At 30.5% G+C, this 17,644-nt stretch overlaps 1 protein-coding gene across 1 annotated transcript in view; it reads right to left on the bottom strand.

Moving 5' to 3' along the window:
- LOC131847819 (homeotic protein Sex combs reduced) overlaps positions 1-16,754 on the bottom strand; it is a 43,812-nt gene extending 27,058 nt beyond the window's left edge. Inside the window, exons 1-2 of the mRNA XM_059197474.1 lie at positions 16,404-16,754; positions 10,110-11,020 (exon numbers count right to left, since the gene is read on the bottom strand). Coding sequence (XP_059053457.1) covers positions 10,110-10,869 — 760 coding nt within the window. The 5' untranslated portion in view covers positions 10,870-11,020; positions 16,404-16,754. The remainder of the gene's footprint in view (positions 1-10,109; positions 11,021-16,403) is intronic.
- Between the last annotated feature and the right edge of the window lie 890 nt (positions 16,755-17,644).

Genomic DNA, 17,644 nt, shown 5'->3' with positions numbered 1-17,644 from the left:
ATTTAAAATAGAAGTTATAAAAATACTCTTTTTATTTATCAAGATTTATATACAATCAGAAGCATTTATTGTTAATCCTATTACTGATTCATCAGTATGGTTGTTGCGCACATATTTTTTTTGTTTATCAATTTGTGCACCTACCATGTGATCGACTCACTCACCACATAATTTTTTATTGGCTATGGTATAATTATAATTTTTTGCTATTATTGTCGTCTGTAGTATTGATTTTTTATTTACTCTTATGTACTTTGACTTTCAATGCCCATATACTTCATGAACTTTAACAATTATCTTAAAAACTATTCTGTAACTGATATTTTTTAGATTGTCTTCGGAATTCTGCATTCGGCAACACTCAGAAATTCTTATAAAATTTTCTTCGTCGTCTATTTGTTAGACGATTATAGTACTTACATTGAGTAGCTGCTAGTATAAATAGAATAAGTAAAATTGTTTCGTGAATAGACTGCCTATCTCGTGCAGTTGTTTTGGTGCATCACTATAACGCACACAGAGAATATGCGAACTGCGCATCATTGCACTTATGGGAAACTTAATCAGTGTCTGCGGCGACATGGCTTATTGAATCTGAATTAAAATGCAGACATGTAAGCCGTTGTATGTTTTAATTGAAATTGTATTCATGTGTATAACACACACAGTATATTTCAAATGAATTGGAGCCGAGAATGTTATGTCAGTATAAGTACAAAAATATTACGTTTATTGACTTATTTCTAGAAATTAATCTTATCGTATAGATATTTTAGTCATAAAATGGTTATTGTTCTTATTATGCAAAAGTGTGTGTAATGAAATTTTGAAAATATTGTTTTCATCAATACATATTGCTACTAAAATGTAACTTTCATGAATCAAAGCGTGATTCTTCATTACTGACTAAATAAAGAAACTTTAAGCCGCACTGAGAGCTACGAAAAGGCAAGTCACTTCATAGTAGTTCATAGTAAGCAGTTCTAGGTAGCTTACCGGACTACGAAGGATTAGGTATATTCGGATATTCAATAAGACATAGAATTCAACATATTGACATCTCTAGCAGAAATAATTTTAATTCTTGCAGCCCAGAGGATTGTACAGCCATAGTATGTATTTACATACTGGTCATATAGTTCGATAAGAACAAGAAAGATCATGCACTAAAATGGACTTAACTACGATCTTAATACGACCTATGTAGAAATCATCTCGAATGACCTCAAATCAGGACGGCTTACGTTCAGTAGTGGATTCTGAATGACTTAAATGGTTATGATTATGAATTATGGTATAATAAAGACATTTTGATTTGATTTATAGACAGTTTAATGACTCTATGATGTCCATGTGTAGTTAAGCATTGCATCTGACGAGTCTTTATTTTCCTTAGCATAAAAGTATTTTTATTCCGCTTACGATCAGATTTATTTTAATTAAATATATTACAATATTGAACAGGAATTAAAATTGCCATTCCACTTTACCTTCAGATTATACAAAATTGTCGGCCTCTGTACAAAATGAACAAAAAAAATATCACCCGTTTTAAAATATTATAAAGTCCATAACGGGAAGTAAAATGCTAACTACAATTTACATAATAACGTATAAAAACGCGTCGGCCACAATTGCTAGGTAGAATTATGAGTAATTAATGGCGTAATCGATGCTACATGACGGTAAATGCTGATGTGATGATTATTACGTGAACTACATTGACGGAGCTGCTTGTAAGGTGCCTGTATTCGTGTAATGTGAAACAATGTTTATTGCTCGGTGAAGATGTTAAATTAAAAAAAAACTCTATTCAAATTTATTCGAGTCTGGGATGCAGGTGTGAACAGCAGTCTATTGTCTGAATTTTAATAATATATTTATACTATATAAATGCTGTCGATTGGTAATACTCTAAGCTAAAACTTAGAGGCATGGTATAGTACCATTGTACATACTTAAGTATCTATTATTAATAGTACTAATATTACTAATATTGTAAGAAATTAGAGGAGGCCTTTGCCATAAGGCACTTTATACTGCATGATATAATGTAATTAATAATTAATAAAAAAAATAGGAAAATAAAAATACTAGACAATTGTACAACTAATAATAATAATAATCTTAAAAATAAATATATTGTACAGTATAACTAATATTGTAATTGGAACAAACAATACCTGTAAAAGAAAAACAAAAATTTATTGAAAAGTGCAGAATAAAGGTTTCTTTGTCTTCATCTAACATTATAATATACTAGCTTTTGACCGCGGCTTCGCCCGCGTTAATTTATCCCCTTAGAGGTGGAATTTATCAAAATTCTTTCTTAGGGGATGCCTACGTCATAGTAGCTTTATGCAGGCAAAGTCTAAGCCCGATCGGTATAACATTGACAAAGTTTCATACAAACTTTCATCCGCTATTTTATGCCCTTGGGGGTAGAATTAATCAAAATCCTTTCTTATCTGATGCCTACGTCATGCCAAATTTCAGCTATCTACATGCCAAATTTCAGCCCGATCCGTCCAGTGGTTTGGGCTGTGCGTTGATAGAGCACTATGTCAGTCACCTTTGAGTTATATATATATAAATTAAATAATAAACTTACATTAGATAACTTAAATCAACTTGACGACATGTACAAAATGTCAAATTATTAAACTACGTATAATAAAAGATTTCTGTTGTATTGATATTCGTATAGTAGTCAGAAAATTAATTGTCGTTTTGGAACTATTTAATAATATTACCCTACCTAAAATATTTAAGTAAAAAGATTCTTTGTTTATAATATATATTTTAAAAGAAGTAATACGAAAAATAAAAATGAAAGTCGATTCTCTAAACGCATCTGTAAGGGCTTCGGTGGTTCAGCGGTTTAACACGACGATTTAGTTCATGTCGCCAGTTCGATTCCTTGCACGGTGCAAACATTTGCATTCATGAGTATGACTGTTTGTATCGGTCTGGGTGTTTTCTATGTATTATGTATGTATTTACAAAAATATATATATATATATATAAGTATTTATATCAGTTGTCTAATACCCATAACATAAGCTTTGTTTACCGTGGGACTAGAGGCGCTGTGTCAATTGTCCAGGGTTATTTATTATTATTACTATTTTATTATAAAATCATTATTTATATTTTATATAGGTTGTAATTGTGTAAGTAGGTGTTACTTTAAATTCGCATTGCATCGCATGTTTATATGAATGCCTAAGAACATAAACAACAATTCTGAAATACCTAATTACCTATTAGGTACTGTTCAAACGTTCTACAGTCGTAATCTGAATCACAGTATACTTACAGTATAAATACTTTGCATGTATAAATTGTATGTTTTTACATTTTAAAATCTAGCAATAAATTCTGTGAAAGTGCCATATAGCAACGAGTTGTTTCAACCTAAACCAGATGAGAAATCGTAGTATCTCCCCTATATTTTATAGAGGCTAAAAGTTGCCATCAATAATTGAGGTTGAAATTCCCAAGGGTGCGGGGTTTAGTGGAATCCCTTATTGGAACTCTACTTTTAGTTACCACTCGGTTTGCAAGGTTTCTTCAACTTTTTTTAAACAATTTTATACGTGATCTACTTACTTATTTATTTATTTATAACACCTACATTTCATACGACAGGCGAATATATTTTCTGAATAAATAAATTTAAAATGCATACCTAAAACATGTTTCGTTTAATTTATTACTTCAACAATGTTTTATTTATGAGATGAATATAATTATTAAGTGATAAATTTGATATTTATTAATAATCGATCGGTTCGGTGTTAAACGTTAACAGTTAATAGGTATCTACCAATTTAATTATTGAAATAGTTTCATGCTTATCGCAAATACTTGTAGCCGCAAATGACTAGGTAAGTATAGCCGCCAGGAAATACTAGTATAAATGAATATATTGAATTATTTATTACCTAACACTGGTGGCTATAATTTATGACCATAGCTTTAAATGCCACTAAGAGCACACAGCTTATCAAAACACGACGTTAGAAAGATACCTACCGATACAACTGTACACGACAAGCAGTATCCCAATACACTATAGGTACCTACAGTTATATGGCACGATTTAGCATGATTCTGCACAATCATCGCCGCCATAGCTTTGCAGTCAACCAACCGCGCGCTTCGCACTAATCCCTTTACAAACGTTTATTTACTCATTTTGTTCGGCCACTCGTGTTATGGACCTTTATTTTTGTAAACCCTTTATGCATATTTAACGTATAGCCGGTTAACTTCAGACTTATTAACGTTTTTTTATTCGATTTTTAATCTTATGCCTATTAAAATATGGTTAGGTATTGCAAGTCAAGTTTATTCGCCAGGCGGGGTTTTGCTCTAGAATTCTAGTCATGCCGCTTGTTCATGTCGTGATTTTATCGCCGCATTCACTATTTAAATATTTAAGTATATACTTATGGATATTTGCGCTTGTATCTACTTTAAATGACACGATGCTATTGTAGATAGATTCTCTGAGTTGATTGTCAGGTCTACGATCGTTAAAGCTGATAGTATTGCAATAGTATGCAGTTGCGATATAAATCATGTTATTTATTTGCACACTTCACTATTTTATGAATTATTTGAAATTGGAACGTTTTGTATTTGTTTTCGATTGTTTCAAATTGTAAAATGCATAGTATTGAAATAAAAACAGAACAACATATAAGCGAATGGGGCCATTAAAACGGCGGTTACACTATGTAGCATGCACCTTTAGCATAATATTATTTGACTCATAATTTACGGCAGTCTGCCGCGACCGAACGACTTGATTTATTTACGAGCACTGACTCTGCCACTAATCTTTACTGGAATTTAATTTGTTATTTATTTACTAATCGCTGCTAGCGTACGAGACAGGTAGGCCTGCATCTGATGTTGATGCCACGATTATATCTCCTGGATACGGCGTCTTAAATATTTTAGTTTTATTTGGATGAAGAAGAGAGGTAAGTATAATATATTGTCGTCAAGGTAAAAGGGTATTACAATTACGTTACTATAAAGATTATTTTCCGTAATCAAAAATATATGTCGTATTTATGCTATATGCATAGATATATATTAAATAAAAAAATATTATGTTAGAATGTTATGACAAATCAATGCAGTTGCATTACACTGCCTATATATAAAGTTAGAAAATTCTAGTTGCACACAACTAAAAGTGTTTAATTTTTTTTTATGTATTACATATGCCATATCTAATAGCCAATATTAACTGATCAAGTGATAAAATATCTGATGAAGTGATGAAGTGATAAAATAACGTATTCTCAGATGATCAATATACTTATAATACCAGTTAATTCTTTATCTTCTATAAATATTTTTGCTTTTTTTATATAAACTGAAACACTGACCTGATCTTTGATGCTGTATCTAATTATTAAAAAATGAGAAGGCAATCAAGGAAAAAATTTTAGATAAATATTTATATGAAGAAGTAAAAAAATCTCAGAAGCTACAATTTTGCAAAATAAACGTGTATAATGAATGCATTATAATTTTTTATCGTTCATTGAATAAGTTTTAAATCTACAAATTGGTCTTTAGTATTTTAACGCGAAGAATTGTATGTAGTATCAAAATCTTAAAGGATTTATATTAATAAATCCTTTAAGATCAGATACTTTATTTAAATTACAAAAAGAAGTCTACTCGAAGAAGAATATTCTCAAAAAATAAATGTATTTTGCTATTCCAAGTAATATCTATCTATTGTGGGTACTTTAATTATCTTTAAGACTTTACCTTAGGTAAATCTCCGTGACCAGGTTGAACACAAAGCTGGTCCTTATTATATGAAATTTTCTCAGCTGATAATGGGGTTCATTGAATAAGTTTTAAATCTACAAATTGGTCTTTAGTATTTTAACGCGAAGAATTGTATGTAGTAAAAATCTTAAAGGATTTATATTAATAAATCCTTTAAGATCAGATACTTTATTTAAATTACAAAAAGAAGTCTACTCGAAGAAGAATGTTCTCAAAAAATAAATGTATTTTGCTATTCCAAGTAATATCTATCTATTGTGGATACTTTAATTATCTTTAAGACTTTACCTTAGGTAAATCTCCGTGACCAGTTTGAACACAAAGCTGGTCCTTATTATATGAAATTTTCTCAGCTGATAATGGGGTTCGGTCAGTCATCTCGCAGCTACTGGCAGAACCTTTCATTACGTATTTTAAATATTCACATCGAAGCACTAAGCTCATTATGGTATATACCTCACATGTTTAAAATATCATATGATTACAGGTAAATTGAATGCACGGGGTACATAATTGAATTCACATAATATCAATATTTTAAATGTTTTCTTTGTTATTTGTAATCTACATTAATAAACAGTTAAGGTTGCATTCCATGGCTCACCTATAATATGGCCTCGGTGGTCCAGCGGTTTTAGCACGTCGCCTTACTTCCGATAGTCGCGGGTTTTATTATTCGCATATATTTAAAAAAAAGTGTTAATTTTTTTTTAAAAGTTGTTTATTATACCTACATATACAAAGGGTGATGTGTAAATTATCCAGAGTTATTATCATTATTATAATATTTAGTTAACAAGTTCACCTATAGTTTTCCAGAAATATTATATAAATTATTATTAGAAAAATTCGAACAATCTATTTTTAAAAAAATACGGCATTTATTTATGCCTTATTTTTCTGATATTTTTAAACACATAGTTTTATTAAGTAACAAGTTATTCGTTAATTATATGAATAAAAACCTACATTTGTAATTTATATTGATCAAATATTAATGCCATATTTACAATTTATATCACATTTTAGAATATCAGACTGGGCGGGTCCTATTCATACAATCAATCGCTTTACATATTAAAAATACTGAATAAATATACTGTGTACTTTCATCTGAAGCTTTGTATAACGTGGAACTTCCTGTTTTATCAAATTACAATCTTGTATACAATTGAGTCTTATTTCATTAAGTGAATCGACATATTCGGTCAGTGTTAAATAAAGAACAAAGAAAGTATTGTAACAATAGTGATAAAGATTCATATATTATGAATCTTTATATATTTCTATCCTATGAGAAAAGAGTTATTAAATAACTTTAATTGAAACATAATTTAGAATAAAAGTTTTATCTTTATTCTTTGCAGAATATCAATAATATTTACAGTAGGTAAATATGTATTCATAGCATAAATAATAAAGTAGCTGCAGGTTTTACACATTGCGTCCCTACACTATTCTCATATCACATGTTGAATAAGCACTCCGGCTAACTAGAACTTAAACAGAATATTGAAATCTTATAAGTTGTGAGACGGCACGCATTCGGGGCGGTTGCTTCCACAGTGAGTTATTAGCTTTAAACATGTAAGGGTCATGACCTACCAGCTTTTCACTATTTGCATATTCAGCCTTTCCGTACACTGTACAACTTGAAGTGCCTAGTAATAATATTATTTTAAAAATAATTATACTAGATACTCGTTGAAGTACGTCTGCGTGGTTACCTCTGTCCTATTTATTCTGATGCCACCAACTAAATTGCAAGAAACTTTTATATTTTGTGAGTTGATATATGGAAGTGAAATTACTGGTTACTGGGTACTGGGTACTGGTACGAAGATGGGGCTTATTCCAGGATGGCAATGCGTTACAGGTATGCAGGTAGGTGTTACATGCATTACGTTCTAATGTTCATTTTGCTTTTCATGTACGAGAATATAGGTGATGGTTTTCACTTATTACGAGATGGGCCGTCAGCTTATCCTGCTATTTCAATTACTTAAAAATATTATATATTTAAGTAGAACAGGAGAGTAAAAGTTTTCGGGTAATCGCTAAAATATTCAATATTCGGCCGTGTCTAGTTTTTGTATGTACCATTAATTTATATGTATATCCCCTTTTTAATTAGACCATTATTGTAATTTCATCAGAATTACTGTAGTTAATGTAGTATATAATAAGTGGAGAAACTTTAGAACAATTTTCATTCACTAAAGTTGACTTTATTTACTTAATCTTGTGGCGATTATTTTTTAATCTATACCAAAAATATTGTAGATGAAAGTCACATGCAGTTAAAACTAACACTTTATTATTACAACTCTGCAAATTTGTAATATATTATTTTTACTTGAGAATACATACGTGAATTTTTTTTTGCATTTTTAAGACGTTATTCAAATTTAATTTATATCTTGATTATTAGCAGCAATTTATTGTGGAGTGGCCCTTATGACTTGAATTTTACATGTTAATAAGGTCTTGTCATACCAACAAACGTGTAAGGTGAAACGATGGAGTTTCCATAACAAAACAATCACGAAACATTATATTCGTGTACATTTTGGATGAATTATTGCATAATGATATTGTCTAGAATTTAGACCTTCATGATACATTACAAGTACTTTTAAATATCTGTTTTTATTATACCGTTTGTAAAGCTAAATATTAGTCTATAAGAAATAAATGAGTTTGGATTAAATGATAATAATTTAGAACTCGAGGTACATATTTGTATTATTTTTAACTAACGGTGGTGCAATGTTTACAAAGTAAGATTTTATTTAAATTTCTTAGTACTGCTGTATCGAATCTTTATCTAAATTAACATTATAAATATTTTATTTTACATTTGATAATTTCAAAAATACTAAACCGATTTTTATAATGATTACCGTGTAAAATGTGGTATATTTTACTTTTAAAAGATATTAGGAATTTATAGAGCAATTACCATAGTGGGAAGGTACAGGCGAATCTCTAGTAGGTACCTAATGTTTAATCTAAAAAAGTACATTAACATATTCATAATGGAAATAATCATGGTGGTGAACAAAAAACTGAGCCAACCAATTAAAACGCAAGCCCTGACAAGGTCGCAGTATGTTTGCATAATGTGAAAACAATGCGAGTCGACACAAAGAGTGTTATTTCCGGGAATCTAACATCTGTGCCTGTCTTTATCTAGCGACATCTACAGCGACATGCCGTTGGGACGTACCAACTTACAAGGTTATTATTAACCAGCCATTTATATTAGTTTTCTTTTCTATTCCTGAATAGTATTAGATGCTTCAGCTGTTAATAAAGTTATTCATAGTACAAATGGAAAATTTGGTGTATTTATATTATTTTGAGGATTACACGTTGTCTTATTACGGTATATAAAACTTAATAATAATAATAATGAAAGTTTCTAGATCACTATAAATATTTTAGTAAAGTATTCGAAATAATTACCATTATTATACCAAAGTTGTTAAAAAATTGTATGTTAAACTTTATTGATTTTTAATTAACTAAATTTAGATTTTTTTTCTTATTGTATTCATGGTTATACTTTTTAGAATTCTTTCAAAGTGATAAAGCAGTTTTAGTTGTCAAACGTATTGACAATAATGAATTGAAAAAAAAATTACAAGCTATAAAAAAGCAATAGTTTATGATATATTTTATTAATATTTAGCTTACTTACTAACTGAAAAAAATACACTCAATATAATTGAATAAGCGACCAAATAATAAAAACAGTTTATGGAAACGAAAATTAAAATTTAAAACATATGAACGTTGAATATTTTAAATAACGCTCAATACCAGAAGTTTAGGATTCGTCAAATTAGACGTCACTATGACGAAGCACTTTCCTCGTCATTAGAAGACGGGAAGAAAAAAGGCTTCGGATGTTCAGATGTAAGCGCCCGCCAACAAAGCCATTATGACTTATTATGGACACCATCCATCAGCCAGGCATATCGATCCAACATTAATGCATGCTAATGCTTTATAAATAGATATATAATTTGTTTTGTCTCCACCTCGGTATCCAATTGATGGATAGCTGTATTCCTATTTCATCAAAATGTTGGTTTTTATCGAAGGCGTGGCCGCGGTATTCGTTTTTACTTACAAACAAATTGAACTATTATATTATAAAATTTCACGCTGCCAATAAAAAAGGTGTTAATTGAACTATTGAGGTTCTATAAGTGTTAGAATTTTGTTATTGATATAACGCTAATTGTTTGCTAAATATTGTGGAAAAAGTTTGTACTTACTCTGTCCTAGGTGCACTCTCTTCATCCACGGGTATATCTGAGGAGGATTTGCTTGCGTGTTGGATGTTGACTTCGAATTCTTCGTATTATTTGAACTAGAATTATTAGCCTCATTGCTTTCATTGCTTGATGTACTCGAAGCTGGACTGGAGATATTTTGATTTACATTAGCTTTATGCTCTACCGGAGAAGCGATAGGAGTTGTCAGTCCTAATTTGGTGCTGGTAGTAGTTGAATTTTGACCACTAACATTTCCAAATCCTGGAGAAGTTCTCCCCGGCCCCGACGAAGTGGATAAATCCTGAGGAGATGCAACACCCGTCGTGGAAGTCGAATCAGCAAATTTACAACTAGCACCAGCGGCTTGGCTGGGCGGAGTTGACATCAAATTGGGCGATAAGGCTCCAGGACTAGGATTCGAATGATGCATATGACTTGCCGTACTTCCAAGTCTTTGAGGGTGCAATTGGGTGTAATCAATCATTGATTGTGGTTGCATATGTGTGCCAGTTGCGGGTGTTGCATATGGATGTTGAGGGTAGTGATGACTGACTTGTGGTGGCGAGTAGCAGGCATTAGGATAAGCAGATGCTGCTGTATTGGGATTGTAATAATCCGCTCCTGGTGTGGGAAGACCGGGATGACCGGTCTGTTCCACGGGTGTCCCAGTGCGTCCTGGCGCCTGGTTCCCATAGCAAGAGGCTAGGGAATTGACGAACTGGTAGGAGCTCATCCCTGCGTTATAATTTAGGTCGTTCATCGATAACAGAATGCTGTATCCTTTGCTCAAGTTCACTCGGCACTTGTCATCATTCGGATGATCACTGAATAGTGTAGTTGGACATGTTAAGTGCTACCGATGTCCGCGATCCGCTCCAATTGTCCCGTGGAGTGCGTCTTGATTGATGGGCCTGCGATAAAATGAGACACATTAGTTGGTCAAGTGCGTCACCTCGTTATTTGTGATGAATGTTGTAATGGACCTGTAAAGTGCTTCGTTTAAACAGCAGATGATATAGCGCACTACGTTTTTTTATTATTTATAGGTCAATGTAATAAAATAAACGCGTGAGGCTATGTAAGTATATCGTTGCACTTTTGATAATATTAAAGAAATGTTATGTTTCTTTATTAATTAATGACTCAGTACTTAAAGCTCGTGTATGATATATAAATTCTTGCGAATGGTTATCGGCTGTATGATTAATGTAATGCATAATCGATAAGTTTTAATTTAAATGTTCATTTAAACTTATTCACAAAATTAGGATGAAATGAAAACTATGAATTTTAAATACAAACAAATTGTTTTTCGTAACTATGGATTTAACAGCCTACCTAATGTATCTTAATATTATTATAAAATATCTTTTCTATATTTTGTATTATAGTGATTATTTCTGTTATTACAATATAACAAATGGCATGAAAAGTTACTAACATTAAAATAGGTATAAATTGTTAGTAGTTAGTAATTAGTGTGTCTGCCTGTTACGTTTGCTTGTTAGCCTTGACTAATTGTGAAGAAATTTGGCAATACTTAAGCCAAGATAAGAAATAGAAATAGAAATGCTGTTATGTAAAATATATCACTGGGGTAATATCATGCTACATGTTCAATATAATAAGTAGTTTATTTAAGTAGTAATCTTACATAATGCTTAAATAAATTAATATGAGCATGTAGTATTTATATGTACTTATGCATTGCATGTACCTATTTAGTATACTCGTAGGGTCAAACATTTGACAATGCCGCTTTATAAACGCTTTTTATCTAAATTAAGTTGCTATGAGTGGAGCGGGAACACAACTACTATTTTAATTAAAAATCAAATAATAGTAAAAAATGTGTATTTCTCCCAAAACGGCCCACAGCGAAGAAAAAAGTAACAAACGAGAATTAGTCAAAAGTGACATATAAAAAAATAGATATCAAAAATATAAAGTTTATGAAAAGAATGGTAGACAAACTACCAGCAACAGTTGCCTATTGCCCAAAAAAAGTAACGCACTACACCTACTCTTATCTGTTTAGAAATTAATGTAAAGATAATGAAAATAAAAAAATAAATATATTTACATTGTCTATGGCAAATAAGCCAAAATTGTTTATTTTGTCACGTTTCCAATGTATTAGAGGGGGGTCTATTCTAAAACAATAAATTAATACACGGATGCTTCCTAAAGCGGTGTACAAATGTCAAGTCAAGTGTGGAAAAAATTCCGTCCCCGCCACGTGGTAGAGTCATAAAAGTGTCCGCAGAGCTTTATGGGTGTACGCGGTAGGCCAAATCTGACTTGGTCGGATTTATGAACTCCGCTCAGTGCATAAGTCTTTATGAGCAAATTAGCAGTCATTGTGTACTGGATTTATATGTTCCGTTTGCGCAAACGGTGACAAATGTGCGAATTTTTGTCCATCTCTGCATAATGTTGCATTAATGTTATGCTCATATAAATTTATGGTCCTTGTACTGATGCAACGAAAGTCGTGGAGGCATGCATTCGGTTGATTAATAGCGATATGGAAAAAACATTACAATATTGATTTATTAAATAAAATTTAAGTAAATACCTTTTTAAGTATATAATAAATATTACTTAGTTATATTGTTAATTTCTGTAGCACAAATTATTTATACAATTGTATCAAATTACTAGTACCTATGGAGCTATCGCCCAATAGATACTTTTATTTGACTTTTCATTTCTATATAATATAGGAACTATATACTAAGAACATATAATATATAACTATACTGTATATTATTTGCATTTAAAAGTAAGCACCCTGCTTATTTAAATGCATGAATTAAATATTAATGTAATCTAAGTCTTGGTTCCATTAGCAACAAACCAAGATTAACAACATTACATTATTTATAAGTAAAGCTAAATAACCATGTAATACCTTACATTGATTATTATGATTTGTAGTTTAATTATTTAGATTAGTTCAACACATTTGTCACAATTACATTAGATTTTATTACGATTGCCATGTTTTTATTAGATATACCTATTAGAACATGTTTCATTAGCTTAACATTCGTACTTTAAGAAAACTGATATTAATTATTTTATCTATTTATAACCATACTAATACGTCATCATTATAGGGAAAAATTGAATAAATAGGCAACCATACACCCAACAAGTATGGTATCTTCTTTAAATACAGTGTATAATGTAGGGTCAAATTAGACGCAGATTTGGCCTGATTTCAGATTTCTTTTCTTTAGGCACAAGTTGTTCATATAAGAGATAAAAAGAAACAATATATTTCTACAGCTATCCATATCATGCTTATATAATATGTAAGAAATGTATATTAGTAATTTAAAGGCAAGATAATACAAATAGATGAGTATATAAACTACGTCTAAAAGTTGCATCACCTAACTTACAAATAAATTGTGAAGTTTACTTTTGTATGACCATACCATTTGAGGGAACGAAAACCATGTTTCAAAGTGGTATAATAAATACAGATGAACTTAAAAAGTGAATACTACTTGAGGCAGAATGAAAGAACGCGTAAAAACAGATAAACATTAAAGGCGAGTAAGCTGAAATGAAATATTTTAAAATGTGTTCCTATTTCATGAACTTTAATATATAAGGCTATATTACATGTATTTTAATGCTATATTACACAGAACGTTCAACAGTAACTACCTATTACTTAAATAAAAGTTTTACCTAACCCTAGAATCCTTTTTCATTACATGGACCTATTAGTATTCCATGTTTCAGCATGTAACGACCGATATACCACTCGTGTTCCGATAAATTAGAGATCCTTTGAACCTTTTGAACATACCGACTATATTATAGTATAGTATGTTATCATCTTTGACTATGAACCAAATAATTAACATAGTGATTAGTATTAGAGAAACCTAACAAAATTGTCAAAACTACATGTAATCTAAAATAAGGTAATAGGAGGCTTTTAGTCTATTACGGTTGTAATATATTTATAGATTTTGTCAAGCGTACTTGCGTTAAAAGATTTAGAAAGCAATACGAACCTGCCATAATTCAGTTTAATCGGGTTTATATATATTTTAATGATTAGCTCTTGAATATGCAGTTTCATGCATTGTACTTACTATTTTAAATAATAAAAATACATATTTCATCATAATATTACTGTATAGTAATAATTGAGGAAGCTTATATTCTCACTAAACGATATTACAAAAGAACTCACAATTATACCGATTCCACATCGTTAACGATTACTTAATCATTGTAATATCTGAAAATATCTATCTCTGGCTGAAATATATAAAAATATTTTTTAGTATTCATATAAATAAGTCGATAAATCCTAGCTGCACGTTATTGTCACGTTACAATGCGCAATAAATAAACTTAAATTAGATGCCGAAGAAAAGTTCCGTGTTCCAAGTTTGTTTGGGCCGATTATTTATTTGCGTACACATACAGAATTAGACTTTAATATCAACACACTCAATCTTAATTTATAATTGACTAAAAAATAGGTAGCAATCTAAAAGAAGCTTCAATCGATTGTAAATAGTATGAATGAATGAAGTACCTATTGTGTTTTTGGATTAGGTTCGAAATCAAAATTAGGGAACAAGTATTTTAGTGAAGATAATCTTAATAATCTATTTAATATCTTTTCCAGTTATATATAAAGTTTAGTAGGCAAATATGTACTAATCTAAACATTAACTTAATCCTAGTATTGCATTTTAAAAGTAATCTGTATTTATATTACAAATAGGTAAGGTTTGCTAGTTTGCTTGTTTTGGGTAATCTTCAGCAGCAATGATATGCAACGCGTGAAGCGTGCTTAGAAGTGGAGAGCAATGAAAAATGAAATTCTGGGAAAATATAACGCTGATTAAGTCAGCTAGTAATCAATAATTCTACTTTATATTCTGTGTTTAAATAAAGAAATATACACACTATAATTTTAAAATAAACTAATTAATAAGTAAGTGAGTATATTTCTTTATTTAAACATAAAATATAGAGTAAATCCTACTCACGTAGAGTAAATCCACTACACATTTACTTATTAATTAAGTCGATTAGTTTATTTTAACATTATAGTTTAAATAAACGAATGATCTTTCATTGTTTCTTTAGAGTAGGTATATCCCTGACGAGTGCCCACATCTGTTCGCTTTATTTCAGCTTACAATTTTTGTCACTCCCGTCCGGTACACATTAAATGGGCCGAGCGATTTCATTGCTTTTTTTTAGTTTTCATTTTTTTATTTTATTTCAGTCAACGTTGTTTATTCCCAGACATCCTTTGATGAGGGGACACGTTTTGGATGACTGTTTTAATTATAATTCAGTTGTTCGATAGCTTTTATTGTCTTGTTTAATTTAGAATATTGCATCGTTCCATTTTAAGTTGGATCTCTATATAAGTAAAGATATATAGAGAATGATTAAGAACAGTTATTTTGTTTAGAATGCGATGATATTATATTATACCTACCTTCATTTGATATATATATAATTGTACGTAATTAATTTAATTTATTACAATATAGAATAAATTTTATTATCGGTACCAACTACTTTTTATACTACTACTTTTTAACAGGCTTTTTATTTTATAAACCGTCTATTTTACTAAACATTGTATTTTATATTATATCCATAAAATAGGATTAAATGATGAATAATGACAATTATTTTTTATACAGATCGATTAAGTAATTACGTGAAATTAGCAACATTAGAGTTGAACTCTTAATAACAATTTTAAGCAATTAATTTTGATTATTTTTTATCGTTGCCAAAGTATTTAATTATATACAAAAACTAATTTAATCCGGTAACACTTATATCTTATGACTATATAATATAAATATTATAAATGTAATAATTTAGTTTCACATTTCTTATAATTATATGATAATAAAGCAGATTACAATTAAGATCACGTGGCAGATTCTTGGTTTACATTCAATTTGCTTCCAAATCGTTAATGGACACTTAATAATTTTAATAGCCTTTGATACGGAAAGCTCAATAGCTATAATAACTTTTAATGCGCCGTGTCAAGTGGACAGTTTGAATCCACAGCAGGCCGGAGATTTACTGCGACACGCTTTGATATTACGACATTGCGCCTTTTCAATAATAACTATGTAAATAGGCGATAATTTTCAAAACATTATTCTTAGTGTATAATAGTTTACATACCTATTCACTTATATTATTTTAATAATATCTGCAATTAAGTATACTAATATACACAAAAGTTTAAAAGAAATAAAAACGACCTATACTTACTTAGTATTTAATTTAGAACCAAAACTGCGTCAACAGCAGCTTTACTATAAATCACAATCAAGACGGTCGGAGACAAATCACAAACATCCCACAAGTTTATGTTTTCCAACCACTTTTCACAAATACCAATTTATCAAAAAAAAAAAGAAACATTAACGAAACATGAACTTTTATAAAATTTATATTTAAAACGTTACTCTGTGGTCCATACAATTAAGAACTACCTACTATTGTTAAAAAAAGTAACTTTCGAAATTCGAATGCGACCGTAATCCGAATTCGAAACTTCGGTGTAACGTCGCGGAGGAAAACGACTCGTGTTTTCCCGGCGTTCGAGCGTCGAGTGCAGCGCGCGTCTGACGATTAGGTGAGCGGTTGGGCTGATGCGGAGCGAGCGGAGCAGGCGGGGCGCGCGCGGGGCGGACTCCACCTGGGCCGCCTCGCCACGTGTGCGCGCCCGCGCCCGCGCCCGCTACCTCCACGAGCAGAGCGGATGGCGTATTCGATTAGCGTAATTAGGGTACACCGTCGCAACACCACGTATCCGATTTCAATGGACCGATTGATGATTATGGATGGTAAACGATTGGTCGTATTTTGTTGTCGATTTTTTGTTTTAGTTCTGAAATTGTTATTGGTCCATTTTTCTTTTCAATCTCATGTTAGTATTCTTCGTTTTGTTGTATGTAATAGTCCAATTAGCGAGTGATATTTATGTATTTGTGAGTAATTGCTAAGTACATAGGAGGTTGTTTAATTTTTATTATGAAGAGCTTTCGTAGCACTTCGTAGACGGTAGGTGAACATTTCAGTAAATGTTTTAGTTTCTCGAAATATTTAAATTATTTATTCAATATTTGTTGACATAAGTATATTTATTATAAATTGTTTCTATAAATTTATTAAATTATACTATTATTATATGCTTTATTTTTAGTTTTATTATAAGTACCTATGTTACAGTATTATAAAATATATTTACCGATACTTAGGTACCTACTCTTTAAAATGTGCCAGTACTTGACTGAAATATTGATATCCTCATAATTATTACATTATAAGCAGATATTTGGAAATCTATTATTTTATTTATCTAAGTTACTCTTCAAATATATCTCATATGATGTAATATTCTTTATAAATAAATAATATTTCCGCTTTTGAATATATTTATTTCATGAAAAATAACAAAAAAAATATATGGTATTGTTTATTTTTCTAAGTAGAAGTCATTTTATTTA

Source organism: Achroia grisella, unplaced genomic scaffold (assembly GCF_030625045.1).
Source record: "Achroia grisella isolate CSIRO2021 unplaced genomic scaffold, CSIRO_AGI_Agris_v1 utg544, whole genome shotgun sequence".
Lineage (NCBI taxonomy): Eukaryota > Metazoa > Arthropoda > Insecta > Lepidoptera > Pyralidae > Achroia > Achroia grisella.
This window is presented reverse-complemented; position numbering and strand designations above follow the sequence as displayed.